The 27,933-nt window shown below is 62.0% G+C and overlaps 2 protein-coding genes across 25 annotated transcripts in view; one reads left to right on the forward strand and one right to left on the reverse strand.

Moving 5' to 3' along the window:
• MYBBP1A (MYB binding protein 1a) overlaps nucleotides 1-27,933 on the reverse strand; it is a 155,898-nt gene that overhangs the window by 76,394 nt on the left and 51,571 nt on the right. The gene's annotated exons all lie outside the window — the stretch shown is intronic.
• The window catches only part of SPNS3 (SPNS lysolipid transporter 3, sphingosine-1-phosphate (putative)), a 34,935-nt gene that overhangs the window by 3,619 nt on the left and 3,383 nt on the right, over nucleotides 1-27,933 (forward strand). For 3 of the 24 annotated variants that reach the window (XM_082707793.1, XM_082707776.1, XM_082707781.1), the window contains exons 2-9: nucleotides 158-223; nucleotides 4,227-4,363; nucleotides 4,831-4,982; nucleotides 5,612-5,678; nucleotides 6,287-6,435; nucleotides 7,234-7,386; nucleotides 10,488-10,677; nucleotides 23,827-23,892. In XM_082707793.1, the coding sequence (XP_082563919.1) occupies nucleotides 158-223; nucleotides 4,227-4,363; nucleotides 4,831-4,982; nucleotides 5,612-5,678; nucleotides 6,287-6,435; nucleotides 7,234-7,386; nucleotides 10,488-10,677; nucleotides 23,827-23,892 (980 nt within the window). Of the gene's footprint in view, nucleotides 1-157; nucleotides 224-3,488; nucleotides 3,850-4,226; nucleotides 4,364-4,830; nucleotides 4,983-5,611; nucleotides 5,679-6,286; nucleotides 6,436-6,797; nucleotides 6,961-7,233; nucleotides 7,387-10,487; nucleotides 10,678-23,826; nucleotides 23,893-27,933 lie in introns of those variants that run through there. The other 21 variants (XM_082707788.1, XM_082707773.1, XM_082707777.1 and 18 more) reach the window with 15 other exon arrangements.

A 27,933-nucleotide genomic window follows, 5' to 3' on the forward strand; every position in this document is an offset into this window, starting at 1 on the left:
TGTGCTTGCACGTGTGTGGGAGGAAGGGGACGAGAACAGTGGGCCGCACTCTGTGCTGTGCTGGTCAGCTGGCGCCCCATCCCACAGGTGGGCCAGCTGTCCTTAGAGGCCCAGGGGACCCCTTCCCACGTCCTGAGCACTGTCCGTCTGTCCACAGGGATGCTGCTGGACATACAGAACTTTTTTCAGATCAGCGATAGCAATGCCGGTCTGCTTCAGACAGGTAAGGACTGAGTCCTTGCTCTGGAGCTGGGGCCCGGGGTCTCATGCTGGAGCGGGGGTCAGGCTGAGCCCCGCCGTGCACCCCTGATGCAGAGGAGGGGCACTGAGGGGTTGGCTGAGGGCCAGCGTGGGTGGGAGGATGGAGAAGGTGGGCTGAGCCCTGGCACCTGAGCAGCCGTCTTGGGTTTGAGCGCTGGTGCTGCTGAAGGAGCAGGGGCATGGGGCTGGAGAGCCTCAGGCCATGCTGATGGGTCACTCATCCCTGCCCGGCTCAGCGCAACGCCGGAGACTGGCTGGGGCTGGGCAGTCCTGCTCTGGGCTTTCCTCCACAGACCTGAAAGTTCCGGCCTGCAGAACACAGGCAGACGGACCGACAGAGATCTGTATTTGCCGCATGGGTTCATATGGGGTCCAGGAGTGGGGAGCAGTGACACCTCCCATTCCAAGGTCACACACAGACACATAACTAGCCCACGCATGGCTCCTGCCTGTGCTCCCCTCCCGTAACAGTCTCCAACCCCAACACCTCAGAACAAGTCTCTTACGCTGGGGTGCGGGGCCCCTGGGGGGGGTCACAAACACTTTCTTGGGTCGACATGACCAGAGTTTTGAAAGAATCTATTTACAGACCCTCAAGCCTGGGTTTTTCTTTCCTAAAATGGACACGTCTAAGAAATAGCCTCTGGTTCTTCCTTCCCACCTCTGTTCAAACAGAGACCATCCCTCCTCCCTATTCTGAGTGTTTCTTTGGTGCTCTGCCCTGGGGTGGGAAAGCCTCCGGGGTGCCAGACAGAGGGGATCCCCACGGGTGCTCGGCATCTGCGGGGCAAGCCGTGGAAGCCAGGCAGAGAGCGTGTCAGGAGAAACTCACTGGGGAGGCTTCCTCCAGGCCACATGCCCACGGCCCAGTGCCAAGCCTTATCTGGCTGTCCTGCTGGTGCGACGGCCGATTTATCTAGGATTTACAGTTCAGAAGGGAGATGTCTCACGGATGGGTGTCAACACATTTATTTCAATTAGCAAAGATGAAGCCAGCATTTTAACATCTTTCTGACAGGCAGTCAGCCTGATTTGTTGGCTTGATCTGGCAAATAAGGACTGGTTTTGCCCTTTAGAGCCAATGTGTGGAGATAGCAGCCTTTTCCCGTCAGGGATGAGATGGGGTCAGTGATCACATCACATTTCCCAACGTGACCCGCAGCCCCAAGGATTTGGATGAAAATATAGTAAAAAAATACAATAGTGATGGAAATCACATCCTTTGCAACTATTTAAACTTATGACAAGGGTGTTTTAAATGTCAGCTGAACACACGTGTAAGGGTACGTATTTCGAGAAGGTTCTCTCTTAAGGCCCTGGGGCAAAGAGCCAGCAGACCTTGGCTTTAGACCACGTGTGTTTTCCAACCGCTCTTGTCTCGAGGCAGAGGCCAGCAGCAGGTGCCGACCTTTGAGGAGCCAAAGCGAGACCCTCTGGGCTCAGTCCCCACAACCTTCTAGATTAAACAGAGGATGGCCGTTGAGTCACGATCCGTCTTCCCTGATGCTCCCCCTGCTTAGTGAGCTGGGTTGTCACCACGAGGCTCCCATAAGTGAGATGCTGTGGAGAGAGAAGCATGTGCATGTGTGTGCAAGTGTCGGGGGGTTGTGCACGTGCCCGGGGTGTGCAGTGGGTGAAGGGAGGGTCAGCACTGCAGAAGCAGCCCCGAGAGGTGTGTGGAGAGAGCAGGGGGCTGGAGGCCTGACGACCAGGCTCTGTCTCTCCCATGACCTCGGGGGAGTCTTCACCTTCCCCAGTCCTGGTGTAAGGCCTTATGTAAGACCCGAGCCCCATGGTGCTGTTTGTCCACAGAGCGCAGAATGCAGGAAGCCCCTGACAGAGAGGGTGTGGCTCAGCTGTAAGATGGAGTGGAGGGTGGGGTCAGCGGCAGTCCGACCTGACCCTCCCAATGGGACAGGAGGTTCCTGGGGTTGGTCCACTGATGGGTAATATTTAAAACCAACACTGATGTGGCCTTCGCTGCGTGCCAGACACTGTCTCAAGTGCCCTGTGAGACTGACCCATTCACCCTTCACAACAATCCCACAGGGTTAGGGATTCTTGTTATGGTTGTGCCGTTCTCCCCATGACAAACCTGAGCCACAGAGAGGCTGTGGGCTTGCTGAAGGTCCCGCAGCTGGGATTTGAGTCCTGGCAGCTGCCTGTAGAGCCCTCCTGTTCATCCCCTGCTCCTTCACTCCTTCCATTTTTTCTCCCAAGCCACCGAATCTGGAGCTGCCAGGAGCCGGGGCATGCACCTGTGTGAGGGTGCCTTCCCCCTAGGGCAGGTTTCTCCATCTCAGGGAGTCTTCAGGGTGAAGCTGTTTATATCTATAAGGGATCCCTGCCCCAAACCTCATAAAACTATTAGAGGATTCAGGGAAATATTTCTACAACCTTCGGGGAGAGAAGATACACCTTAAGAAGACAAACCACCCCGGCCAGAGGAAGAGTGATAGGTTTGAGTCCACAGAGGCTACACTCTTCCGTGCAACAGCAGTTGACACCACAAATGACGATTTGACAGATGACGACAGATGACCACAGATGACGATGGGTGACAGTTACAAGGCGGTCACCTAATGCTAGGCGCTGCCTGTCCTACCTTTTGTTTTGTTTCATTTTCTCTGTAACCTTCTGTGGGAAGCACAGTTACCATTTCCTATCACTGACTGGAGTGGGGCAGAAGAGTTAAGGAGCTTACCCACAGGCACACAGGTTAGGGTTAGGGGTAGGGGTAGGGTTAGGGTTGTCTTTGGTTCAGGGTGAGAGCCCAGGTCCTCTAGCCTCTAGCGTGGTAATTCCAAACGGCAGAGGATGTGAGCTCCGGAACCTGCTCAGCTTCACTGGACAGATGGACGATGCAGACTGAAACACCATCGAGACACTGTCCGCTTTTCAACCGTTAAAGGAGCGAAAACAGTGCGTGCGACTGATGCGTCAGGTGCCTTCCGGGGCCATGGCACGCGCTTCTGCGCCCGCGGACACGGATACGGTCGTGTTGGCAGAAGCTGTTAAATTCTAAACACCACGGACACCGAGGACCATTTTCTGTGGGGGTATTCGGTCGAACCGTATTAAATTGCCAGGTTTTGTGGGTCCAAACTAGCCTAATTCCTGCAACCGGGGGCGGCTCAGCGGGCTGCTAGAACCGCCCCAGGAGATGGGAGGGGCTGGGACCGCACCGGGCGGGTCTGGGCGCTCATTCGGCTCGGGCCGTGTCAATCATCTGCGCTCAGCGAATGGGGACCGAGGGTGGGCGGGGCCTCGGCGTACGCGGGTTCAGGCCGTCCGCTGCACCTGCAGAGAAGGGACCCGAGCCTCGAGGGTCCCCGTGCGCGCGGCGAGTCCCGCAGACGCGCGGCAGCTTCTTCCGCTCGCGGGGCAGCCGCCGGGCTCGCTCGTCCCGCCGCGGGTCGGAGGGTCTGCTTCACCGAGTGGGCAGCACCACCGACGGGGTCCGGGACCGGCCGCCGACCCCGCGAAACCCTGCTGGAGGCCGAGCCCGGGCCGACCGCCCTCGCTTCCCGCCGCTCCCACCGCCCCAGCAGGGGTGCGGTAGCAAAATCGGACCCAGCCGGCCGGCCGGTGCGAGGAGGGGGGTTCTGCAGAGACAGGGTCCGGGCAGGGAGCCCTAGGGACCCCCGAGTTGCCCCGAGGCCGCGTCCGCCCTCACTCTGGGCCACAGCCCCGCGGGCACTTGGGGGCATGCTCAGAGCTGTGCACTGTGAGCCCGCCGGGACCCTCCACTCCCCTTCCCAGTCCCCTTACTCTGGGCGTTGGGTTATGGGTTAGGCGGAGATCGGGGGGTTGGGGTACCTTTTCCTCCTCCTGGCTCCCGCCCACTGCCGTGGTGCCCACTGTGGCATCTGAGCCCGGTTACTCGGGGGGGCCAGGAGGCCCGCACGCACGCCCGCCCGCCCGCCGCAGCGGGAGATGCATGCGGCCCTGCCTGTCCCCTCCAGTCTTCGTCTGCTGCCTGCTGCTCTCCGCACCGGTGTTCGGCTACCTGGGCGATCGCCACAGCCGCAAAGCCGCCCTGAGTATTGGGATCCTGCTCTGGTCGGGGACAGGCCTCTCCAGCTCCTTCATCTCCCCCCAGGTAGGTGCCCACACCCCTGCCAGGCCCCTGGGGACCTACCCCCACCTGGTTTCTCCCTTGGAAAGGCGGATGCGCTGGCCTCCGTCCATTCCGGGCTCCAGGCTGGCGGCAGGGGCGCCCTCCAGGGCCTAGGGAGGACCCCCTTAGATGCTGTCCATGGGAGCCTTCCTCTCCTGCACGACCGGCTGCTGCCTGCTGGGGGCGTGTGCGGGTGACCGCTACTGTCCACTGGAACTGGCCTGCCTGCAAAGGTTGACGCTCAGAAAAAGGGCTCCCCGGACAAGGGGCGGGTGGTGGCTGCAGGCATCAGCAGGGGGCGCCCGTGTGATGCAGGGGGCCCTGGCGGGGAGGCTAGCCAGGGGTCTTTAGCCCGGGCCCCTCCTTCCCTGGGGGCCATGTCCACACTCTGGTCCCTCCCCCCATGGGTGGTCCTGGGACTCACTGGGGTCTTGTGTTTCCTTGCCCAGTATTCCTGGCTCTTCTTCCTGTCCCGGGGGGTCGTGGGCATAGGCTCGGCCAGCTTCTCCACCATTGCGCCCACCGTCCTGGGCGATCTCTTTGTGAGGGATCAGCGGACTCGGGTGCTGGCCGTCTTCTACATCTTTATTCCTGTTGGAAGGTTGGTACCACGCAGGACCCACTTCCCTAGGTGGTAAACTGAGGCCCACAGGAGCCAGGACAGAAACTGGACTAGGGATGGAATTTGCATCCCAGCCCTCCCCCTTCCTTGTCCTGTTCCTTTACTTCTCTGGGCCTCAGTTTCCTCATCTGTAAAGGGGGCGAGGACACAGGCCGATGGGCTGTCTTAAGGGTCAGAGATAATACAGGTGTTCCTTCTACCCTAGGACACTGGGGAAGGCCCACTTGGGGCGTGTGTGGGCCTGGGCCAGGCACCCCTGGGGCAGTGAGGGTGGGGGCAGGTTTGTGTAGGTCAGAGTGGGATTTGCAATCTGACCTCTGAGCTCTAATCCGGGTTTCCTGGAATCGCCTGACTCAGGCAGGGCTGAGCCGTGGGTCTTTAGATAGGGCCGCATTGGGCAGTGGTGCAGGGGATGGACCTGGAGCCAGAGGTCACCAGTGACTTGACCAAGGGCAGCGGACACCTGGGCCTCATGTGGCTCACGTTTCCTGTGACAGGGCTGTGAACAGCAGCAGCGTCTTGGGTGGGGGCCCCAGCTCAGGCTGCCCTTGCCGGCTCGTACCTGCCCCCTACCCTCACTGCCTGTCCTCCTTGCCCCTCTATCGCAGTGGTCTGGGCTACGTGCTGGGGTCGGCCGTGTTGCAGCTGACTGGGAACTGGCGTTGGGCCTTCCGAGTGAGTCCAGCCTCCTCTTCTTCCCTCCAATCCCCCTGGGCCGGCAGGGACTTTCCAGCCTCCAGTGGCCTTAGCCACTTGGCATGGTTGCTGGCGCCATGGGAGGGATCAGACCTTGGCAGCTTCAGACATCCGATGGAACATGGCTGTGGAGGTCATGGCCCTGGGTTCAGATGCTGGCTGCTGGGTTTGCTAGCGGTGTGAGCTCAAGCAAGCGGCTTGTAATGTGGGTGGGGGCCGTACATGCTGCATCGTGGGGTCTCCGGGAGGGACAGCCAAGGATGGGAACAGCTTGGGGCAGAACATACCTGGCGGGTGCAGGTGGTGAGTCCCCCTGGTCAGGCTCATGAGCCCCGAGGGAGTCGTGTCTACTGGACACATTAAAGGGAGTCCTAAGGGGACACTACTCCGCGGAGAGGTTGTGCTCCTAGGGCTGAGGAGATGTCGAGCTTTCCGTATATCCAGCAGCCAAGAAGTGAGACCCCTGCCCCGCCCCCAGGGCGCAAAGCCCCCCAGACCCTGGGCCACGTGGCTCGTCACCGGCAGGAGCTCCAGGGTCCCGGGCATGTTTGTGTGGTCCTGAGCTTTCCGGGCCCTCCCATGCCCAGGTCATGCCTTGCCTGGAAGCCGTGGCCTTGATCCTGCTTATCGTGCTGGTTCCAGACCCACCCAGGGGAGCTGCTGAGAAGCAGGAAGAGGCGGCCGTGGGGGACCCAAGGAGCAGCTGGTGTGAGGATGTCAGGTACCTGGGGAGAAAGTGAGTGTCCCCGCTCTTCCCTTCGCGTCACTGAAAACCCCGGTCTGCCCAGCAGCCCCGCCCTGCCCCGCCTGGCCTCCAGGGAGCCCCAAGGCTCACAGCCTTCTCCCTCCTCTGAGCTCACCAATGGACACACCCCTCCCTCACTTGGAGGCCCCCTTCTCGCCCTGCCATGGGACCGTAGGGGCTGGGAAGGAGGTGGTGTGAGCCTGGATGCTGGCTCGGTCGCTGCCTTATCCCCGAGTGACCCGAGACTTGGAACATTACTCCCTTCCTTTATTCAATGGATGTGATTCTCCCAGGGCTGCGGGGGGGGGGGGGGGGAGATGGTGATGCGGGGAGTTCATCACTCACCTCTGCAGGCCTCGTGGGAGTGCGTCCATCCATGTTCCAGGCATGGGCGGGGAGGCAGACAGGAGTCAACCGCACTCCCAAGCCTCCTGATTTACTGGAATGTGGGGCGCGGACGGGACCAGCTCTCTTTGATACGGAGCCATGCGGCCGGTGGAGGGCACTTGGAGGAAGGTGGGGGCAGCGGGGACAGCTTCCTGGAGAATGTGATCTTGGCTTGGGGCCATCTGGGAGGGGGAGAGCTGGTCCCACAGAGATCGGGGAGGAAGGGCCAGTGAGAAGGAACGTGTGGAGGGGGGAGTGCAGGGCTCGTGGGTGACGCCATGAGAATCCGGAGCACCTGGGGGGCCAGAGTGCCCCCGGGATGGGGCGGCGCATGACAGGGGCAGCCAGCCCGAAGCCCTGGCCCTCTCCCAGGGGTCTCAGCCAGGGCACTTTCTCTTGCAGCTGGAGTTTTGTGTGGTCGACCCTTGGGGTGACGGCCATAACCTTTGTGACTGGAGCCCTGGGCTTCTGGGCCCCCAAGTTTCTGTTTGAGGCCCGTGTGGTGCATGGACTGCAGCCTCCCTGCCTCCAGGATCCGTGCAATAGCCAGGACAGGTGAGGGGCCTCCGGGAGTCCCGGGCGCCGCCCAGGTTAGGGGGCTCCTGGCGGGCAAGTGCTCTGGCCGCTCTGAGCCCCCGAGATCAGTGTCTCTGTGCAGAAACCAGGACTTGGGACCTTGGCGGCACGGCAGGCCCGGATCTGCTCCGGCTGAGGTCCTAGGGCTCTGGGGGGCCACAGGAGAGGAGCCTCGTCCCCTCTGGGCCCCAGTTCTCCTGCTCTTGGGCTGCTATGGGGGTCTGGGAGGCACTTGGTATGGGAGTGAGGCTTCTGAGGGGCCTGCGGGATGGTGGGACCTGCGGTGTGAGGCCTTCCCCGTTCACAGATGGCAAATCGAGGTCCGGGGATGCTGCATCCCTTTCGGGGCTGGGAAGTTTGCACGTGCACTGACTCGTGTTCTTTGCCTCATCTGGGGCCCCAAGAGTCCCAGGAAAGCTGCCAGAATGTTGGGGTGGGGGAAAAAGCCACCCGGAGGGCAGCGTCCTCCTGTCCCCACCTTGTCCTGCGCTGTGCCCAGGCCAGCATCTCTCCAGCTCAGCCCCAGGCCCCCGTTACTCCCTTTCTCCTCCTCCTCCTCATCTCTGCTTGGCTTCTCAGTACCCAGGGGCTGAGCTCCTTGAGGCTCAGGGACATGGTATGTAGCCCCCTGACACCCGTGTCCCCCTCCTTGTCCCCGGCCTCCACTCTGTCTCCATCTCCCCCACTGGAGCCTGGAAGGAGCTCACGTGATTTCTAGAATGCTGCATGCCTCCTTCGTGTCTGTGCCTTGGCCTGGCTGGCCCGCCCGGAGCTCCCTTCCCTTTTCCCGTCGTTACTTCTTAAGCCTCTTCATTAGTTCAAGCAGGAATGGGGAGCATTTACCTGGAAGACCCTCTGAGTGTTTATGGCAAAACCTGTTGCTCCGTGTTATGGAGCGAGAAGATGGGAGGTCAGAAAGGTTAATGAGCCATCCAGGCTGCAGACCCAGCCTCAGACCCGTCTGACTCTGGGGCCGGTGCTCCCAGTGCCGCATCCTGGAGCCGCCAGAGCCTTCCGTGACTGCTGGGGACTTGAACGTCGTGGCCCGGGACAGGGCAGGTGCTCCTGCGGAAGCCTCAGGGACAGAGCGCAGGAAGGCAGCCTGCGAGATTGTGCTGTTGGTCTCGGCTCTACCGCTAGCTTGTTCTCTCCCGGGGACACAGGCGGGGCCCTCAAAGTCCCACAGCAGCCTGGACACGTCGGGGGTCCTGCAGCGGCCCGGACACATTGCGGGGGGACAGGTAGAACTCATGTTCTTGTCTGACACTCTCTGGCTCTGCATCCTGGGGTAAGTCAGCTCCCCTTTCTCAGCGCTGGCCTCGTCCTCCGACTGGGCTCCTCCATGGACCCTGTGTGGCCAGCGATGTCCTAGGCCCCAGTGGCAAGTGGCACAGGTGTGGTGCTTAGAGCAAAAGAATTGTTCTCCAAGGTCCCAAGGCTGGGCCTCCAGAGGGGTTTCACGGGGCCAGAGTGGAGCTCTGAGAGACTACACCCCCTCCAAGGCTTCAGGGGGCAGTCCTCCTGCCTCTTCTCCTTTGGGGGCTGCTGGTGTGCCCCGGCATGTGGCCGCATCCACAGTCTCTGCGGCCGTGGTCCTGTTGCCTTGTCCTCTGTGTCTCAAGTCTCCTTGAGCTTCCCTCTTACAGAGATGCTGGCGGTGGCCTGTAGGGACCCTCGAACATGGAGAATAATCCCCCATCTCAGAATGCTTAACGGAATCCCATAGACAAAGTCTGTTTTGCGCTGAAGTCTGTGTTGCACGGTTCTGGAGGTTAGGACCTAGCCATTGTGGGGGGCACCATTCAGCCCATCACAGAGCAGGTAGAAGGTCCCAGTGCTGGGGTTCCACACCCACCTCAGCTGTTAGTCCCCACTCCGTGGTTGGGGTCACCCCAGGGTGAGGACGCAGAAGGGCAGGAAGCTCCAGGACACAGGATTCCAGCTCCGGCCCTGGGAGGACTCCCGCCACTCAGAGCTGGTGCACAGGGAAGGGGCTGTGTGGGGGTAGTGAACTCCCCACCCCTGGGGCACCGAAGTAGGAGCCGGACTGCTGCTTCACCAGGCCTGTTGTGCAGAGGGTCAGCATAGAACTTGCAGGACTTTTTTTTTTTTTTAAGATTTATTTATTTATTTGACAGCGATCACAAGTAGGCAGAAAGGCAGGCAGAGAGAGAGGGGGAAGCAGGCTCCCCACTGAGTAGAGAGCCCGATGCGGGGCTTGATCCCAGGACCCTGAGATCATGACCAGAGTCGAAGGCAGAGGCTTTAACCCGATGGAGGAGTAAAAGTCTGAAGTGGGGACAGAAACTCGCCTGGGGGCAGAAGAGGTTGGAGCTAGGGGCACAGGGTTGAGGTCAACTAGGATGAGACCATGAAGGAAGGGCCACGTGCGTCACGTGGGCTGGCACGAATCCGGTGGGTGTCTGAGAGCCGGTGGATGGTTTCCAGTGGGGGTTGGGAGATCTGTATTTTGGAACACACGCTCTGGGGACCTGTGGGGTCTGTTCTGGAGGGCCGGCTCTCCCTGGGCGGGTGCCGGGGAGCCAAGTGCAGCTGGAGGGGGGAGTGGGTAGGAAAGGGAGTGTGGCAGGCGGGGGCAGCTCGAGAGCTCTGCCAAGGCCGCGTGGAACAGTGGGGTTCGGGAGGGTGTGTGCAAAGCTTGATGAGGGCCAGGTGTATCCTAGGAGCTCAACAAATAAACATTCCCGTGCCTCCATTCCCAACTGTGTGCGGAGTGAGAAGGCGAGCTGCTTGGGGCCAGAGTGGGGCAGCTGAGATTTCTGAAGGGGGAGCTTCGGGATGGGGGGTGGTCGGAGAAGCTCCCCGGAGGTGGGGGTGGTGGGCCGGTCGCCCCCATGGCTGGTGAGATCCCCACGATGAGGCAGGAATGGGGATGGGGGAGGGGGAGTATATGGGCCCCTGATCAGGACCCTGAGGACCCTGGAGCCTTGGTTTGGAGGGAGAGGGAGGGGTCCACAGCCACATTCACCATAGGTACCCGGTCCTGCACTGGGGGCCGAGCCCCAGGACAGGGCCAACCCCGCCTGGCTCACGGACCCTGCTCTATTCTTTGTCCTCAGCCTGATTTTTGGGATACTCACTGTGGTGACCGGCATCATTGGGGTTGTCCTGGGAGCAGAGGCTGCGAGGAGGTACAAGAAAGTCAACCCGCGGGCCGAGCCCCTCATCTGCGCCTGCAGCCTGCTTGCCGCTGCCCTCTGCCTCTTCCTGGCTCTCATCCTGGCCCGGGTCACTCTCCTGGCCTCCTACGTAAGTGAGAGCCCCTGGCACGGTGCGGGGCATGGGGAGTGGGTCACCCCTGTTCACGTGGGCTCCTTCCGTGCCCAGTCTCCACCTCTGAAGCCGCCCAGGGAGCCTCTGGTACCCCCATTTCACAGACGGGTAAACGGAGGTTTACCAAGAGCAGCACAGCTGGGAAGGAGCAGAGCTGGGCTTCGAGCCTGAGCGGCCCTGACTCTAAGGCTTGTCCTCTGACCTGGTTAATGCTCTGGTTGGAGAGAGCGGGACTGACGGCTCCGATACGCTGGGAGCTCGAGGACACAGAGGGTGTGAGGGGGGCTGTGGCCGAGGCCAGCGCCCTTGTGGGATGGTCTGACACTAACCCATGTTCCTGTCACTGCTTCACACCGCTCACGCCTCCCGGCCTCTGCCAGGGCACTGCCCCTCCTGGGCATCCTGGACACTGCTCATCCGCCATGCCTTGTGCAATGGCTTCTCCAAGAGCCTTTGCGGACCGTCCTACGCTCATTCTTGGGCTCAGCACATGTGTGGGTCCACTGGGCACTGCGGTGTGTTGGGGAGCTGTGTGCACCCCCAACACATGGCTCCCCATCCCCCAGCCCTGATGGTCCCACCCAGTGGGAAGGGACCTATGATTCTGCCCCCGCCAGATGGGCTCCCCTTCCCCTCTCCTCCTGTCCCAAGGCCCTGGGGTCCCCACCACAGACACAGATGCCCCTGAGCAGGCTGGACTCGGAAGGCAAATCACAGCCCATGGCCAGATCCCACAGCCAGATCTCATCGCTTTTCCTGTTACCCTCGTGCCCTGGAAAAGCCAGGTCCCATTTCAACCACAGCTTTGGTTCCGCGTCTGCATACTCTGTGTCCAGGCCCAGAGCCCCGCACTGGGGCAAGACGGAGCTGCGGCTGGCTTGGTTGGGGCAGGATTCCCGGAGTCTGGGGTTGCTCTGCTGGGGCCCAGATGCCGCTGGCTCTGTGCACAGGGGCCCCTTGTGGGTCTTGGAGCCCTGCTATTTGCATCATTTGGTTCTCGGTGCAGGTGACACTGTTGCCTCTGTCTTGGCACGGCTTCCCCCTGCTTGTTTCCAAGGTGGCCTCCCTTCTGGCCGCTCCTGCCTGGACCCTGCAGGGCTCCCCTCTTGGGACCCTCAGGCCTGTCTCCCCTCCGAGGCATCTGTCCGACCCCTGCCTACACTCAGGACGTGCCGCGCCCTGTCATCCCGATGCTCCCGGGCGATGAGCTGGGGTGTCCTCGCGGTGCTGTCTGGCGCGGGAGGGTGGGCGTGTTGCTGGCGTCCTCTGACTGTGGTTGGGCCACCCAGAGCCCTTCACCCGCGTCCTCACTCCTCAGATGAACGCCCTGCAGCGCCCGGGGTGGGGAGGGGGACAGCACGCTCCTCCCCAAGCCTGTCGCGGGGGCTGGCGCGTCTCTCAGTGTGGGCGCTGCTCACCCGTGTCCAGCCGTGGGTGGGCTTTGGCTGAGACCCTGGCGAACAGACAGGTCCCACCGGCTCGTGTTCTGCGCGTGCCTGCACGTGGCCCTCACAGCGCCTTGTGGGGAAGGGCTTCTCCCCGCCGCTCACAGATTGGAAGACAGAGGCCCAGAGACAGCAGCACAGACCGTGGGACAGAGGAGGTGGAGACTCAGCTCGCAGACGCTGTACTGATCTTGTGGTCCCTGAGGGGAGGAGCAGAGCCTGGACGGGCACTGGCGGCGTCCTGGCTGAGGGAGCGGGAGCCCGAGTGGGACCAGCATCCCGGCTGGCGGGGGCCGCGTGGGCCCGACCTTGAAGGCAGATGGAGGCCCACTACAGGCCTGTTCCGGCAGCGGCGGGGGCCCGGACCCCTGCCAGGCCCGCTTCTGCCGTGGTCCTGGCTGGCTCTGGAGACTGCTCCTTGGCTGTGTTCAGGGGACACAGCTGTCTTGCCCTCTGCAGCCTGGCACCTCTCCAGAGCTGGACGGCTCGTCTGGAGATGAAACTGTGCTCTGGCTGACAGGGCCAGCGGGAGAGATTCTCAATGCCTGGCACGGGGGTGAGGGGCTGCAGGGCAGGACGGCGGGCAGGCCTGGGATGAGTCCCTCCTCCCTCGGGTGCCGGGATGCTGCTCCTTTCTGGGGCTCGTGCTCAGGCCTGGCCGTGGTACCAACAGCATAAGCCCCCCTAGGCCTGGCTCCAGCCTTCCAGGAGGAGAGCGGAACCTTCTGGACCTCCTGAGAAGAGGCCGTCTCCATGCTTCCGTCTGATGGATGTTCTGGCTCATGACCCGGGTCCTGCCCGCCCGCCCGGCGCCGGTCACAGAACCCTCACACGTCCGGGCCTGCACTCTTCTGCCGGTACCCTCTGCCTGGCACGACACATGCCTTCTGTCTTTCTCCGGGCCCTGTGCCAGGAGCCGCCTTCCTGGGCCGCTGGCCTCCCTGCTCCCCTATCACGGTCTCTTTTCCCCACATGACCAGGGACACCGTGGACCTTCCCGGGCTCCCTGGGGCCTCTGGAACCGGGTCCAGCTCCTCCTGCCGGCTCCCAAAGCCCCCAGTGGACTCCTGGATGGCCTTCGCGGCCCCGTCCCCCCTGCAGGCCCCTGGTGGCTCCCTCCCTGCCCCATCCATCCACGGAGCCTCTGCTGACCACCGGGCCCCACCCTCGCTCCACTCCCGGGGCTCTCAGCGTCTCTTGCTCAGGCTCTGACCCCTCTCCCAGCCCCGGGGGACCCAGGGCGGTTCCCATCCTCCTCAGTGCTGGGCGTGGGACACAGCAGCAGGAATTCACATCATTCATTCACTCAACAAACACGTGTGAGGGGCGTGCTGGTTTCAGTGCCGCAGTCAAGGCGGCGGGTGACACGAAAGCAGCGCGGCCACTGGGGGTTACGTCCCCCCTGAGGGAGGCAGCGGGCAGGTGAGTCACATGAGCGCATGTCGCAGTATTTCCGAGGGCACATGCTTCGATAAGGAAGACGGGAGCGTCGGGGGCGGGCTCCCCTGGAGGCCGTGCTGGCTGAGGACCTAAGGCCTCCTGCAGGACGTGAAGGGGGGCTAGGGGGTCATTAGGGTCCTGAGGCAGCCGCGCACCTGCTGGGCCTGAGGAACCACGAGGACCCTCTGCTCAGTGTGGCGGGACGAACAGGAGGACAGGAGGACGGGGTCACATGGGGCCTGCATGCGTCGAGCGGGACCAGCTTTGACTGGGAGTGAGGGGCTTTTGCATGGGGCGGGGCGGGGGGGGGGTCTGTCCAGGTGACTGGGTGGCTTCTCCTTTATCGATATGGGGCACTCACCACTGTTGCATGGTAGCCCATCTTGTCTTCCTGGTATGGACTTGGTTGTGTTACCGTCACAGGCTGGTGCCGCTGACATGGGCTCGTGGCCGTGTGGCTGGGACCTCGTCTGTGTTCACGAGGGACAGTGGCCTGCAGCATCCTCGTGATTCGTGGTGCTGGCATCAGGGGTCGACCCTGTGGAAAGCCCCAGCAAGTCCATCTTCGGGAAGAGTTTGGGAACGATTACATTAATTCATCTTTAGACATTGTCAGGAGTCACCAGTGAAGCCATCAGGTCTGGGCTGTTGCTGGTGGCAAGTCTCCTGATGACTGACTTGGCGTCTGCTCGGGACAGATCCATTAAGGTTTTTTACATCTTTGTCATTCTCGATAGTTGGCGGCTTTCTAAGTGTTTGTACCTTTGTGTCGGTGTCTGACGTGTCCGTGGTAACCCCTTCCAGACCTGAGGTGTCCGTGAGGTCGGCAGGCGTGCGCCTCTCCCTCCTGGTTTTAGTGACACGTGTCTGTCCTTTCTTTCCGGTCAGGATCCGTTTGCTGCCCCCTTTGGTTTTAGTGATTTTCTCTGTTGTTGTTCTGTTATCGGCCCACATTTAGTAAAGATCAGTCTGGCTTTTCTGGACATGGCGTGGGCAGCGCTAGACCAATGCCCTGATCCAGCGAGGTGGCAAGGCGTGGGCCACAGCAGCCCCGCGGAGGCAGGAGAAGTCCGTGGTCCCAAGGAACCTTGGAGAAATTCCCTGATGACTCTGGGGGGAGCATGGGGGGTGTGGGATGATGAGGAGGGGCAGGGACTCACCTCCTGGGAGAGAGCTGTGGGCAGGTGTGCTGGGTTTGGAGGAGGCAGCGGCTGGGGACGGGCGTCCCAAGGGTGGTGCTGATGGAGAGTTAGACATCATGTCACCCCTAAAACCTTAATGGGCAGGGACAGTCTGCGGCCCACCAGAAGGCCTGTCAGCAGGTTTGGGGGATGTCCGGCGTCCGTGTCAGAAAGGGTGTCTAAAGACGGCTGAGGGATCGCCTTGTGTTCAGAAGAAGAGTCACTTGCGTCTCTTCCATCCATCCGTCCATGGGCGTACGTCCCTTCACTTCCCAGCTCCCAGGAACCAGACAATTTTTCCTGCATCGTCTCCGACCGTCCAGGGAGACAGAGCCGGCTTCCTGGGAAGGGCGTGTGGAAATACGGGCACGTGTGCACATGTGAGCGTGCGTTGCAGGACGGACATATTCTGGTCTGTAGACGTGTGTGTGGACACACGTGGCCTCGTGTGTGTGCGTCTCTGTGTGCCCACACCGTCGTGCCGGATGGGCCTGACACGGGTGTGCACGGCTGAGGAGAGCGTCTGGCCCGCTGCTCAGCGAGGACGGATCCAGGCAACGTTGTGCTGGGTTTCCGGGGAGAGAGGGTCTCTGAGCTCATGATGTCTGGTTCGGGACCTTCACGGGGGGCCCATGGCCGGAGCCCACCTCCGCAGAGCCTTGCCTCTCGCCCCTCTGCCCCGGCCCCTTGGCAGGGGAAGTGGACTTCGCGGCTGCTAATGAGGATCCAGACACGCACAGCAGGTCTTGGCTCACACCCCCTTCCCTGGCCGCTTTCCCAGAGCTCCTGCCCTTCGGAGGAGAAGGGGTTCACCGTCGCCAGCATTGCCACCACTGTGGCTGGAGGACGGCCTGAAAGTCGGCCATGCCTCCTCGGGCTTCGTGGTCCAGACGGAGGGGCAGGGGTCAGGGGACGGGAGCCCGTGGGCACTGAGCCTTCAGGGACAGACGCACGGTGTTCCCGTGACCGCATCGCCAGCTGTGTGAGCTGGGGTGAGGGCTGGCCTTTGCTGAGCCCCAGTTCTCTGTAACGTGGGTTGCCCATCCTGACCTCTTGGATTTCCCGAGGAGCTCGATGAACTTCCGAGCCCACGCCAGTCACCAGGGGCACGCGAGGAAACCCAGCGGTTTAAAACAACAGAAACACTTGTTTTGCTCATAAGTCTGCAGTCTGGGTGGGTTGTGGTGGGGATAACCTATCTTTTTCCCTCTTGAGGTGAACGGGGCAGCATGGGGCAGGGTTGGGAGTTGGACCAGCCGCCTGGGTCCTCCGCATGTGGCCGGCCGGGGCTTCCTCACAACACGGTGGCTGGCCGGCCCCCAAGGTCCGGCATCCCGTGAGGGCCTGGTGACGCCATGCTGCCTTCTGACCCACCCTGGAAAGTCCCACAGCAACACTTTGTCCACATTGTGCATTTCGCTGGGGCCACGGCTGCTTGCTCAGAATCAAGGGGAGAGTCAGTCTTTTGATGGGGCTGCTGACAGAGCAGGGGACATGTTCAGTGGCCGTCTCAGGGTAACTACCTGGGGTCCTCTGGGTGCGCAGCTCTGAAACCCCACAGGTGTGGGCCACCCATCCTAGTCCCACCTGCTCCTCTGGCCTCACAGGTGGGAAACTGGCGTGGGGTCTTCAGCCTCCCGCCCCTGCAGGTCCCCGAGGGGCTCACGGCGCAGAGCTCAGCAGGGCAAGATGGCTGGGAACGAGCAGAAACACTCACTCACCAGACACTCCCCAAGCCCCTCCTGCGTGCCAGGCATGGTCTCAGGCCCTGGAGATCTCCAGTGTGAGCTGAACAAAACAGGCAAAAACATGTAGGTAGCACATTAAACGTGCAGTAAGTGGTACACTAGGTGGGGATGTGTTCTGTGGAGGACGACCGAGCAGGGAAGGAGGACAGGGGAGGGACTGGGGCCGGGCCAGGTGGTCCGCGAGGACTTGCCGAGATGGTGACACTCACTGGCAGACCGAGGGATGGGGCCGGGCGGATGTCAGGGTGCAGTGGGGAGGGAGCCGCTGGCGAAGGGGTCCTCGGGGGAAATCGTGGCCAGTGGGTTTAAGGAATGTGGTTGGAAGGGGCAAGCGGGGGAACAGCAGAGGACATAAGGTCAGAGGTAGTGGCCGTGGGTGCAGAACCCTGTCCGTGGACGACCGTGGCCTCAAGTTTTGGGAGACCCGGGGAGTCACTGCCCAGTCACGCACTGGTCTGTCTCGTGGGCTTGTAGCTGGGACCTGTTGCCGCGGAACAAGTCACCCCCGAAACAGTGATTTGTTACTTCTTATGCTTCGGTGTCTTGGCGGCTTCCACCTGCCCTCCCTTGCGTGGCTGCCTGGGCCTGGAAGACGGGTGGGCTGGAACGTCTGTTTCTCTCCTGTCTGTCTCTGAGCGGGGGCTCCTGCCTTCTGCAAGTGGACGTGTCCTCTGCTGTGTAGACTGCCTTCCTGCGGGACCGTCTCAGGCCAGCGCTCCAGGGAGGGGCAGACGGAGGCTGCCGCAGCTCCTGAGGTCCAGCCGGGAGAGGCACCGCTGCTGTCCATAGCTCATCGGTGGGAGCAAGGCGCAGGCTGGTGTGGTTCACTGTGACTGGCAGGGTGTGGGCACCAAGAAGCACGATTACGTGGTGGCCACTGACTTCCTCGGGATTTGATGGGGTCTCCCTGGAGGCCACATTGTCGGTAGAATGAGAATGGACAAAGTCAGAAACAGGGAAAACAGGCAGGAGGCTTGTGGGTAAGACAGGCACGGTCTGGCCATGGCGCGGGCCCGGGGTGGGGTGAGGACGTGTGGAGACGAGGTTGGATTCTGGTATGTTTTGGAAGTAGAATCAACAGGATTTCCTTGTGCCTTGGGAATCGGGGGGCGGGGGGAGGATCAGGGTGACCCTGGCGGGCTGCGCGCCGTCAGAGGCCGACCCGGGACATCGAGGGAAGTGTAGAGCTTTGTTTCCGACAGGGTGGGATTACAAATTCGAGTTTCGACGTGTAAAATTCGAGATGCCTCCTCGGACATTCGCTGCAGACAACCAGGCATGAGTCTGAGCCTCAGGAGGGAGGTGTTGGCAGTCAGGTGCCACCGCGAGGCTGAGCGGGCGGCGAGGGGGGCGCGTGCACGGAGTGGGAGGCCACGCGGGACTCTGAGCGCGCCAGGCCGGGCCAAGGATGCTCCCCCGCTCCACCGCCAGGTCCGGAGTGGGGCGGACAACTCAGCCCACCCCACCGCACCCATTCCTGTCTTCCTTCTCGGGGAGCTTGAAACACGAACGGCAATGCAGGAAAGCACAGCGAGGAACGTAGCAGGGACCCACGTTCTTGTCCCCAGAATTGTCTCCGCTCAGCATCTGGGCCCTGTTCGTCGGCTAGAGAACCGTCACTCCCCATGTTTCTGCAGACGCACGCATGCCCGTTCATGTTTCCCTCGGTATTTTGTTAAATCGGGGCATGTAGGAGGGTAATTTCAACACCAGACAGACTGAGAAGGAATTTGTGGCCCGTCCGCCCTCACCGGGCCTTCACCGGCTCCGGTGCATTCAGAGCTGAGCGATTGTCACATCTAGCTTGGAACACTTTCACCACCCCAGAAAGGAAGGTTCGTGTCTGTTAATCTGTCCCTCCCCGTTTGCCAAGCTGTCCCTCCCCCAGCCCGGGTACCCCAGTCGACTTTCCATCCCCAGCGATCTGTTCATGCTAGATATTTCCTGGAAATGGACTCATCTGTTTAGTAAACTTACCTGAATTTTCCTGAGGAAGTTGAAGCAAAGTAGAAGGGATTGTTCAAGTTCAAATGACTTTTAAGATTCTGGACTAACTGGTGCATCCCAGCGTTGGGAGAGGACACCTGCCTTCGCGTCCACCACCCGTCTTCCCTCCCGAGCTCCCGGTTCGTGTTCTGTGATCATTTTCGCTTTTTCTGGAGTACAACCCCCACACTCCAGGCATGACCCTCACCATCATTTGGGGGAATCCCTCGCTGAGTGGGCTCAACGTCCAGCAATGTCCGTTCCTGGTTTTCTCTCGAGTTCGACTCCTACCTGATGGTTTCGGGGTTGAGGTGGTCTGTACCGGAGAGACTGCTGCTTGGGTCTGTCTGTGAGGCCGTGTTCTCGTCGACTCTTCCTTGAGCAGCACCGACTGGCTCTAACTGACCCTTGGATCAGTTTCCTTCTCTGTCGCTTTACATTCTTTCTTGTGTTTTGGCTCAATTATTGCTGCGGAGGATAAAGTTAGCCTAAATTTTTAAAAAGATTTTATTCATTTAAGAGAGAGCGTAAGCGTTAGTGGGGGAGGGGCAGGGGAGAGAATCTCAAGCAGACACCACTGAGCACGGAGCCCCCCGCGGGCTCCATCTCACGACCCACAAGACGACCTGAGCCCAAACCAGGAGTCAGACTCAGCCGACAGAGCCACCCAGGTGCCCCTTGTTACCCTAATGTTTAAAAAAAATCCTACATGTTGTTTCTTTTTCCCAGCTGGATACCTGAAGATTTCATTATTTGTTCTTGAAATTCAGTGTCCCAGTCAGCGAATGAGTTATCTTGTGTTGTGTAGCAAATCACCCCCGAACTCAGCCGTTTAAGACAATACACGTGCTGTCTCCAAGCCTCTGGGGTTAGGTGCTGGGCCAGACCCGGCGGGGCCCTCCGCTTCACGGTCTCCCCCAGGCTGAGGTGGGTGCTGGCCCAAGGTCCATGGTGTTATCTGAAGGCCCAACGGGGCAGGGACCCACGCCCAGGTTCACGGGGTGGTCATTGGCAGCTCTCAGACCCTTGTGTGTCATGGGCCTTGGGCCTTGGTTCCTGGCTGCTGGTGCTTGCTGCGTGGGCCTCTGTCTCCCGGCCATTCACGCCTTCAAATGTGTGGGCTGGGAAGGCGCCAGCCGGGTCCATTGATAAGGGAGTCCCGGTCTCATTCCTCTCTGTCCTCTGTGCCGAGCCTGGGCGTGGGCTCTGCTGTGATGCTGAGCTTGCTCTGACCCCTCGGAGTGGCTCTCCCAGGCTTCTCTGGGGTTCCGGTCAGGTTCCGGTCAGGTCCCAGGCTTCCCTGGGGTTCTGGTAAGGCATCGGGAATCCTCGTTTGATGCCTGGCCCCAGCGGCCCTCTGGGAGGTAGATCAAAGCTCTGGTGCGCAGAGTCCTTCTACCTACCTTCCCATTGAGCTCCCTGGCCTTGAACAGACTCCGTAACGGGGTCGTCACTCACCTTCTCCGCTTCTCCCTGCTTCTCCCTGCTTCTCCCCAGCAGCCCCTCCACTGGTGCCCAGCTAGGAGTGGGAACAAAGGACCCCCACTCAGTCTACTCCCCCAGAGATGGAGGCTTTGGGGAGGCTGAGTGGAGAAGCTCTGCCCTCCAGAACTATCTGTCTCTCTCTTCCTTCCGCTACCAGTATGCCACGTTTGTGTCATTAGGTTTTGTTCTTGGGTGAAAAACAATTTGTTTCCGACTCACTCCTTCTCCCTTCTGGGGGGAAGGGAAGTCAGTGGTACCATCCAGCTCTCTGTCTGTGCCCGGGAGTTGCCCCAGACGATGGATAAGGCCCCTTCCAGCCTGAACGAGATCCAAACTCAGAGTCTCTACCCACTTCCAGGTGCCCACTCAGCGGTCACCATGGCCTCAGCCTCTGGTAGGGGATGCCACCCCCCTCAGCCCTGAGGACTCCAGAGCAAGGACCCAGGATGGGGGCATCTATCCCGCCCGCTGCCCACGGGGCACAGGGAGGAGCTGGCAAGCTCAGCCACCATGTGTGGCCACCACAGCTGTGGTCAGGGGCAGCTGAGGAGCCTCTGGCCGCTGGGGTGGCCTGGCAGCTGGGCTGTGCAGGTGCCCCAGCTCTGGGGGGCCGTCCAACAACCTGGTCCTAGGGGGGTTTTCGTTGTCTTGCATCTTGAGCGGGAGTAGACAGCCTTGCCAGGGGCTGCTTGGAGAGACCAAGAGGGACCACCTGCCCTTCCTCTGAGGGCCGTGCCTCACCCCCCACCAGGATCTAGCAGGTTTCTCTTCCTGGACGGGCAGCAATGCCCACCTAGAGGGCCGCAGTCTGCTGAGTCTTCCAGGAGGATGGCAGAACCCAGCCTGCTCACGGCCTCGCTCCCTGCCTGCCTGCCTCCCAGGCCGCTGGCCCCCCAGGAACTGAGCAGGGCCCTCACGCCCTGAAGCCAGTCCCTGCAATTACCGGTTGGCAGGCCGAGGGGCAGAGTGTGCCAGTCGGCCTGGCAGCTTGCTGGCGGCCAGCGTGTGCTGGGGCCTGTCCTGCCCAGCTTAGCCGCACAGGGCATGGAGCTGGTCCGAGGGAGGGGGAGCTCGGGTCTGAGCTCTGTCCCTGTTTTCGGAGCCCATGGGGGGGTGCTTGCTTGCCGTCCCCCTTCCTGGCGAGGCCTAGGGTCCGTGCAGTTCAGAGCTCAGTTACGGCCACTGCGGGACAACAGCCCCTCCCCGCCTTCGGGCTGAGCACCCCCTCCCCGCAGGCATTCTGCCTTCCCTCTGGCTCCCTCCCCACGCCCACCTGTGTGTGCACAAGGACAGGTGTGCACGTCCGCGAGGCCACCAGAACACACGTGGACCCGCTCACTCGCCCGCAGGTCGGCCCCGGCACAGACACCGCTGTCTGCCGACACACACCACACGCGGCAGTGCTCTGAGTCATCACTGTTGGCTACGCAGCGCATGCTTGCGGTGTGAGTTGTGTGTCGCTGGTTATGCGTGTCCACGTATGTGTGCAAACGTGTGCATGGTGAGGTCTCGCACACACATGCATCTGTGCCCACTCGTGTGGCTGCAGCGTGTGTGAGAACGTGTGCGTGAGTCACAGCAGGCGCGTACGGGTGTGAGCGCGTGTCTCTGGCCGGGGTGACTAAGGCCGGGACATACATCATCGCTGCTCCAGCCACAGGGGCCGTCTTGGGTCTGAAACGGGGAAGCCGGGGGCTGGGGGGCTCCAGGCAGCGTTGCCAGGCCCTCTCTCCCGGGAACATGAGTCGGGTGCAGGGTGCTGCAAGGTGCTGAGGGGACAAGGGCAGGGTCAGATTTCCCTTTTGCCAGTCCCCTTGGGGGCCAGGGTCAGGAGGCATGGTGGGGCCTGGGAACGGGGGAGGAGGAGAGGGAGGCCTGGAGCAGGTCAGCCGCAGCAGGAGGGGGCTGATCTGAGCGATGTTAGGGAGCAGAGTGGACAGCAAGCCTGGAGGACCCACACCCCACGTCCAGCTCCAGTGACCACATGCAGCAGGCTTTCCCAGACGAGAGGCAGGCACGACGGGCTGCTGGGGGCAGCCTGTACTGGGGTTTGTCCTGGCTGCTGGCGCAGCCGCACAGGGTAAGTGCCGGGGTATGGCAGCCGGGAGGAGAGACAGAGCTCAGGACCGGCTGCTGAGAGGCGCCCGGGGCCCTCTGGGCATAGGAGGGCATCCAGGAGGTCCTGGGGCTGGACAGCCGGCCAGACAGGGGCCCTTTGGCTGGGGTGTTTACTTGAGTCTGAGTCGGCCATGGGAGCCCCTGAGCTCCAAGACCCCATTTGCACTCAGCGCACGGGGGACACAGGGGCACAAGCCGAGGGAAGCCCACTGCCCTCCGGGTCGGGGAAAGCAAGGCCCAGAGAGCGGTGACCTCCCAGGTTCCCTGGGCAAGGCAGGTGGGGCTGCGGCCGCCCCTTCGTGGGCGAGCCCTCCTGGCGCCTGGGGAGCCTGTGTAATTACGAGGCCAGGAGGCAGCCGCTTCCCACTCCCCACCCGGCCTTTGCCCTGCCAAGCCGCACTGGGCGGTTGGGTGGCTGGGCGGTTTCCAGGTGTGTCTCAGGAAACCTGGCACCCCTGGTGGCTTGCGGCCGCAGCCTCTCTCCGCAGGCTCTATTCTGGGGTCGGGCTCCACCCTGCTCCAGCTGGAGGAAGGAGAAGGCATATTTCAGTCCTGTGGGCATGGGGGAGCCGGGGAGAGACACAGGCTCCCTGCCCAGGGTGCGGGGTGTGAGGACAGGACGCATGGCCATCCAGGTGGCTCAAGGAGGGCCATGAGAGCGGGCTGGCTTTCATGTGGCTGCAGGAGGCTGAGATGTGGGTCTGAGACCTGCCCCAGTGACTTCCCGATCCCCAGTCTACGGGTGCCCAGCTCCGGGCTGCAGAGGTCCTCGGTCTGGGTGGAGACGGGGGCTGGTTGCACGGAGGGAGCTCGCTCTGCTGCCCCCAGCATGGCGGTCTCCCAGCATGGGGGTCCATATTCCAGCTGCTTGCCTCCTGGGGAATCCTGCCCCTTCTTCTGGGCTCTGCTCCGTGCCACCTCCCCACAAGGCCGCCCCACCCTGGGCTTCCCTCTGACTCCCCTTTGCCAGTTTCCCCTTGCAGAAGGCCAGAGTCCGGAGTGAGGTTCTCCAGAAAGGGGCTTGGTGTGCAGGCCCGGGAGCTGGGTGTAATGACCCTCACCTATGGAGGTGGCCCAGAGGGTGAATGGTGGACGTGCCTGGGGTGTGAGGCGCAAGCCAGCCTCCTGCACTTCCTCTGCCCTGGGTGTTCGCTGGCCTCCGGGAACCAGAGCGCGGTTTGCCCTGGGCACAGCCCCGTGACTCCAGGAATGACTAATTCCGCTCCAGCAATAAGCTCTTGGAAGCTCTGAGAAATGACTTTACTCCCTTGTTGCTGCTTCATTAAGCTCTTCCTGAGTGAGTGGAATGAGGGCTGTCCTAATCTCCTGGGATGGGGCAGGGGGCTCAGGGGGCTGGGCAAGACAGGCCACAGTGGCCACCCCCTGCCCCGGTCACCAGCAGACCCTGGGGTGGGGCAGGTGGCAGGGCGGGTGTGGTGGTATAGGACGGGGCCTAGAAGTCCTGGGCCCCTCCTGCTGGGCCCCAGGTGGGACTTCAAGGCCTGGGCCTGGGGGCCATTCATCAAGGCTCGGGGCCCAGCCCTGTCCTCTGGGTCCTGGCTGGCAGCCTGCCCAGATGGGAAGGTCGACCCACCCTGGAGGCCGCCAGCACTGCAGACGGGGTTTGGCCTCTCTTCCCCCACCAATCTCGCCGGCCCCGTCTCTCTGCAGGCGGGAAGAGCCAATGCAGGGGGTGTTGGTGACTGGGGTCCTTGTCCACAGGTGTTCCTGGTCCTCGGGGAGCTGCTTCTGTCCTGCAACTGGGCGGTGGTTGCTGACATCCTGCTGGTACGTGTGGGGGCTGGTCCCAGGGCCTCTTGAGGGGAGGGGGCTGGAGTCTGGTTCAGGTCTGGGAGGACCTTCCGAGACTGTGGGGTAGGGGACCGAGGTCATCCTGGTACTCTCAAACAGATCTACTGACCACCACCTCCAGTTTGCTGATGAGCAGGTGGAGGTTCAGAGAGGGCAGGTGCCCAGACCAAGGTCACACAGCATGCGAAGGCATCGAGCCAGAACAGGAGCCCAGGCTGGCTCTCAAGCACCCCCTCTTCCTTGACCACACTTCTCAGCAAGCCGGCTCTTTGGCCTGGGCTCCGGGTGTGTGGACGGGGGTGGGGGACTTCAGGGTGATAGCCACTGAGCTGGGGGGTGGGTCCGGCTTGGGCTGTAATGCGGCTGGTGCCAGCCCAGCATGTGATGCCACTCTGCCCGGAGTGTGGCCCTCACCGAGCCTTGTGCTCTCTGTGTAGCTCCCCTGTCCCGCCTCCTGCCTCCTGCTAGATGTCAGGGGAGGACTTTGGATACTGGCGAGCTTTGTTCAGGGCCCCAGACCTGGGCCTCCTCCTGCCTCCTGAGGGGCTGGCATAGGGCAGCCCACACCCAGGGGAGCCAGGGAGCCTGGCGATGGGCTGAGTGCAGGCCTGAGGCAGCCGGGGCCAGGGCCTGGCCCACACCTGGACTTCAGCTTCACCTCTGCCATTTCCTAGCCGCGCGTGATGTGGGCAAGCCACTCTGTGTCTTGAGCCTCAGTTTCCCCATGCGGACAATGGGGTGAGATACTCGTGGGTTATTGTGGGTGTGATGTGACAAGGGCGCCGGCCACAGCTCTGCCTGTTCCGTCTCCTGGCTTCCCAAGGACTCCTGTGCCCTCAAAGCTGAGTTTGAAAGGGCCATGCGGGCCTGCTTGATTCCTGCTGTTGACGGAGTGGCTCACTCCCTGCCTAGACATTCTGCCCCCCATTCCACAGCCCAGGCTCAGCGGGTGTAGACAGTGCTGCCGTTTGACCCCCTGGGGGTGTATCAGCTGCAGGGCTGGTGGGTCTTTTCTGCTTCTCCCTCCAGGCAGAGGATCTGGGCTCCTGCCCAGACTTGGCTGCGACGAATGGCCTCGGGCCTCAGTTTCCTTCCTGTGAAGAGAGGTGTTTATGACCAGCCTGGTGGGGTCAGCCGGGTAGCCTTCAGAAGAGCTCTCTGTACTCGGGAATGTGCGGCCAACATCTAACCTGGGGCTGCCCATTTTAGGCATGGGGACCTTAGCTACCCCCCGCACTGGCATCTTGGGAACCCTGCAGCTTCCTCCACCCCCACAATGCCGCCCGCTTTCCACCCGGCAGCCCTGCAGATATGCGAGGACGGCACCCGTGTCCCCCCTGCCCACCCGGTGTCTGTGTTTGCAGGAATGATTAACCTCCAGGACCTTTGCAGGGCTGTGCCTGTGCTGGGGGCAGGGGAGGGGAGGCGTGGGGGTGTGGGGGTCAGGGCCAGCCAGCCGTGGCCTGACCCGGCTGGCTCTGCTGGGGAGCTGTCTGGAGCTGCCCAGGGGGCTGTGCTCCCTGCCATCCTCCCCAGGCTTGGAGGTAGCCAGTCTCTCCACCCCAGGAAAGCTTTCTGCTCCCCCTTTCCGGAAGCCCCTCCACGAAAGGTCGCCTTTAGACCCCGTGGGGGTCTGGGCTGACTGATCCTTGTAGTCCTTGGAGCTCAGAGAAAGTGGGAGGGCTCCAGGAGGGAGTGCTCTTGGGCCGAAGGCAGGTTGGGGACAGGCTGTGGGGGGTGGGCCGTGTGCTGCGGAGGGGCAGGTGTGGAAGGTGACAGAGGCCTAGAGTGCAAGCAGCTGGGCAGGGAGTGGGGTTTGGGGGGTAGCTGGAGCCCGGAGGATCGGAGGAAGCTGGTTTCCAGCACTCAGGCAGGGGGTCCCTCAGGGGCAGGGAGGGTGGGACCGAGAGAGGGGTCTAGCGAGGGTGGGATCCGGGCTAGAAGCCTGCACAGGAGGGCAGGAGGCCCCGCGGTCCAACAGCTGGCTGCCTGCCCTGCCTGTCCCGAGGGTCGCCTGGCATCAGCCCATGACAGCAGCCTGCTCTCTGGCCCCCCGGTGCACAAGGAGAACCCAGGCTCTCCCTGGGGCAGAGATCTCAGGGGCTGGCTGGGCCAAGGGCGGTGGCACCTCAGAGAGCGTAGGAACCGGGTGTGGGGATCTCACATGCTCCTGATGGGGCGCTCCTCAGAGCACCCGGGGGGAACACCACTCTGACACAGCTGGCTCCCAGTCTGCAGACCCCCTGCAGGCTCTGTCCTTGATCCCATACCCCTCTGACGGAGCCCCAAGAAGCCCCTGCCTCCTGAAGGCTCATGAGGGAAAGGGTCTGGCTCCTTCACTCACCTCCAGCAGCCCCTCTCTGGAGGGTTCTGCTCCCTGGGAGGCAGGGGTCGTGTCCCCCCAGGCTGAGCTCCCTGCGCCCCTGACTGATGGCGTCTCCAGCTCTCTCGCAAGGCCCACGAGGGAGGCCTGGAGCTAGGCTCCCCAAGGTCAGCAGCAGGGAGTAGAGCAGAAGTGGAACTCACCATCTCTCCCAAATCAGGTCGGTCCTCTGGGGTCCTCCTCTGCCAATTTCCCCGGCCCCCCCTGAGGGCATCACCGTCCTGTTCTTCCTGCATCCCGGTACTCTCAGTGCGTCCCTGTTCTGCCCACCTGCCCATCCCATCCCCCTCCCCCAAACGCAGCTGGCTGTGAGGGCTGAGTGGGGAACACAGGAGGCAGGCTGCCAGGGAGTGCGTACCTGGTGGTTGCCGCTCTGATGTCCTGTGGGCCCTTGGCCGGTGTGGGTTATGCCCCAGGCTACAAAGGGAACAGCTCTTCTGAGAAAGGAGAGTCAGAAACAGAGGTGCTTTGTCTCAGAATAGAGTGGGCCTGCAGTTTTAGGAACCCAAAGCTTGTCCTAAAATTGACAGCTTTGCCTGCTCCCCCCACCCCACCGGCGTCATTTGGTGGCAACAGGACAGAACAGGTTGGGGATCCACCACTCCTGCCCCCGATAGCAAGGGACTGGTTTGGGCCCAGCACTTCCCGTGGGCGTGGAAGGAACCTGACCGAGGGTCCAAGCCGCCGGCGTGGACTTCCCGGAGGCCTACCCTCCAGGACCAGCAGTGCGTAATCCCTTAAGTATGGGCAAGAAGGAGGCACAAGGGGCTGGTGCAAAGCTGAGCTCAGCTCCTTCTCCGGCCTAACGGCAGGTCCCGGTGCAGTGGGGGTGGGCAGGTCCAGCTTCTCTGGCCGCCTGGACAGAGAGGCTCAGTGTCTGGCCCGGTCCCCCCCACCCCGGCATCGCCCATCCCCCTCCCTCTGCCTCAGCTGCGTGCAGAGCTGAGCTTGTCCTTCTCTCTGCCTTCCAAGCGTCCCACAGCGCACAGAGATCACAGGAAAGGCTCCTCCTTGCTTGTAACAGCAAAGCGGTCGACGGCCAGATCCTGGAGGATCGGGCTGGGCTATTTCCTGGCAGGGTGACCCTAGAGAGGTGACCCACCCTCCCCAGGGAGAGTTCCCTCATCTGTGACATGGGGATTGTCATCCTACCTCCCTCTTGGCGAGGCTGAGTGGATGTAGATGGGCAGGAGATCTATAAGGCGCAGACAGGAGACATTTCATACATGTTACATATATTCCATCTTCTTGCCTGGGCTCAGGTTATGGACACCTAGGTCTTGGGGAAGGGTCTCTGGGGGGAGTACCTTCCGTTGGGATTGTGTGGCCGCTGCTTGAACCCCTCCCCTGGCTTCCAGCTGGGTTCTACTGGCCTCGTCCACTTGGCTGACTTTCAGCAGGTCCCCTCTGAACCTGGTGCCCTGCTGTGCTCCAGGGAGCATGAAGGAACGCGGACGGGGGCCTTGCTGCCCAGACAGTGTGGGGGTAAGGGGAGGACGGGGGGGTGCGCATTCAGTTGGGGTACACACAGGGGCTGTAGGGCAGGCCCCCGAAATCTGGGAAAGTCCATCCTGAACGACAAGTAGGGATGCTCCCGCTGGGCCAGAACGGGGAAGGCTGGTCAGGCAGAAGGG

Source organism: Mustela nivalis (genome assembly GCF_964662115.1).
Source record: "Mustela nivalis genome assembly, chromosome: 17".
Classification (NCBI taxonomy): domain Eukaryota; kingdom Metazoa; phylum Chordata; class Mammalia; order Carnivora; family Mustelidae; genus Mustela; species Mustela nivalis.